Here is a 2601-nt window from a genome sequence, read left to right as displayed (position 1 = left end):
ACCTCACCCCTGACGTTTAATGCCACGCTCAGTGCAGGAAGTGCAGTCAGGACAACAGATACATCCCAGTTGCCACACCAAAGTAGCCACTTCTGACCACAACCGTGTTACTAGAGGACAGAAGCTAGGGGAAAAGAAGAGCATGTGGGAACCAGGGTTTCCAACAGCTGAAGAGCAGCCAAGGACCTACTACCACTGCTCTGCCCTATTTCAGGCCTTACAGCACAGCAAGTGCATGCAGCAGGGTCTGAAACAGGCAACAAAGCACAGATTTCAGCCTGAAGGTAAAGGACTCCCTCTCCTTTACCTATACCAGTGGTTTTAATCAGATATGAAGCCACGGGGCTTTTAATAGTTACCAGTGATATTATTACTAACAGTGATAGTACTACCTGTGCCATTCACCCTCCATACACCAGAACCGATTAGGTTAATGACCATCACAAGCAAACAGCACAAGGTCATGCCGGAATGTACACCCCTATTCAGCCTGACACACACTTCCTGCAGAATTTGATGCAATTTTCAAAGTCAAGGTTAGCCTGAGAGAAAAGATCTGCCTCCCTGCACCCCCTCTCCCCACCAGCCAAAGCTGTCTCAGGGGCTGTCTGCAGTGCAGTTCTTCCATCTGAGCTCTGCAGTATAATTATAATCACTAACTCATTGTGTTGACACTTACCTTAGGAAAAGTATCCTTACAAGGAGTTAGTTATGCTAGGGTGACTTACAGTGGGATCACAACTAGACAAGCAAACCCCCTTGGGAAAAGAAAACACACTCCCTCGATTTTAACCACACTTGGGGCCAAGGAATCGCTGGCACCAGTCACGTTCATGTGACTTCCATCAACACTCATTCCTTCGAGCAAAGCAGGCAAAGGAGCTCCCCACTGCCTGGGTTCAGCCATTTCACAGAAGTGAAAAACCTCACACAAGGGCAAGAGGCAGTGGGGCCAGTCCTAGCGCTTGCAGGTAACTCAGCTGAAGTCCTGCAAGAGGGCTGTGTTTAGGAAGGGGTGGCCTCCCTCAACCCAGGCAAGGTGACAAGCACCAGGAGTGTCACCTCGGCAGCATGAGGTTCAGCTGCTAAGCTAGCACTGATGCTGTGCCCCGAGAGGTGAGGCCAGAGACAAGCAACAGCCCTGGAAGCAGCATACCACATTCCCAAGCAGTGAGTAGGAAAAGAAATGTTCTGCCAACTACCTACCAATGAAAGCAATGGCCTCGGGAAAGAACTGCGAGAGGTTCTGGCTCCAGTGATCCGAGATGGGGATCTGCTTGTACTTGAACTCTCCATCGTGTTCAAACATGTTTGGCAGGTTAGGAGTCACATTCAGGATGTATTTAATGCCATATTTGCCCAGGACGTCCAAGTTGGTCGAATCTTTGGCACAGCCCAGGTACAGGTAAGGTAGGATCTGGACCGGAAAGGCAGGCTGATTGTTAGGGATGGGACTCCCATCTGACTCCGTGGCACTGCTGGGCTCCCGGTCGGATTCGCCATCCGAGCAGTCAGAACTTATCCGCAGCCCTCCCAGGCCAAGGACTGATGCTGGGGGAGAGTTGCTGGGTGAGGAGCTGTCAAGGTTCGTCTCGCAGTGCTCCGAATACTCAGTTTGAAACTTGTTAAAGCCACCTGGAAAGAGAAAAAGGAGAGAGGGAAGGGGGGAGGCAGAAAGAAAAAGATGTTTTATTCTTCAGAACCGGAAATCCTTCTACCTGTACACATGTGCTTGTTACTTAGAAAGTTTTTGTCAGCAAAAAGTTGGTATCCCTTCAACTTCACCCCAAGAAAGTAATCTCCCTGGCTCCCTACTCTTCCCTGGGCAGACTGCTCCTGAGCAAACAGGTCTCAGGAAACCAAGGAGTTCTTAAAAAGTTTGACTTTGTGATAAATAGGGGTCAAATCTCAATCACAAAAGAAACAAACATCCAAAAATAAAATCATTGTCAAGAGACAATCTCGCCTTGTTTAGCTTTTCAAACATATGGGTCTGGGGCAGTTTAGGCAAGAACTATTATGCCACCTAGGCAGAAAAGCACAGAAGTATCCGTGTCTGTAAAGATAAACCAAGAACAACCACTCACCCAGGCACCAAAACCCAACACAGTAAGAAAAGACCCCAGATTTTGCCGAAGAGGGATCATCACACCTATTTTATCACTATTAACAGGTTTGGCGACAGAGCAGTGTCACAGGTTTGTTCCTCACCCGAACCACAGCAGGAGAGCGAAGGGACGGGACCCTTCCCGCCTGCCCCCAACTCCTTTGCTCCAGCTCCTCCGGCTCAGCAGCTTGGGAAAGAAGGCAGAGGTAGGGAAGCAAAATCCCCACCGCTCTACCTCCTTTCCAGGCAATGCTAAACCGGAGCTCAGCCATCGGGATCTGACACTGACAAATGGTTTAATTAGAAAGGGCTCCTGGAAACTTCGTTAGTGGGTTCGGCGTTTGTGGCAGGGTCACTGAGCAGGACAGACAGCTCCTGCCACATCCATTCATGAAAAAGACTCGTCCTCGCCCTCCTCCTCCCCCCGCGCCGCCAGACAGCGCCGAGGAGCCATTTTGGAATGTTAATTGGAAACATTTCCCACCGAGGCTCCG

General features: G+C 49.8%; 1 protein-coding gene across 1 annotated transcript in view; it reads right to left on the bottom strand.

Moving 5' to 3' along the window:
* Nucleotides 1-1639, bottom strand: part of DUSP7 (dual specificity phosphatase 7) — a gene marked incomplete at its 5' end in the record, with an annotated part of 3683 nt that extends 2044 nt beyond the window's left edge. The window contains one exon of the mRNA XM_009071940.1: nucleotides 1207-1639. Coding sequence (XP_009070188.1) covers nucleotides 1207-1639 — 433 coding nt within the window. The remainder of the gene's footprint in view (nucleotides 1-1206) is intronic.
* Nucleotides 1640-2601: the final 962 nt, after the last annotated feature.

The sequence above is a fragment of the Acanthisitta chloris genome, unplaced genomic scaffold, assembly GCF_000695815.1.
Source record: "Acanthisitta chloris isolate BGI_N310 unplaced genomic scaffold, ASM69581v1 scaffold33783, whole genome shotgun sequence".
NCBI classification, from domain to species: Eukaryota; Metazoa; Chordata; class Aves; order Passeriformes; family Acanthisittidae; genus Acanthisitta; species Acanthisitta chloris.
This window is presented reverse-complemented; position numbering and strand designations above follow the sequence as displayed.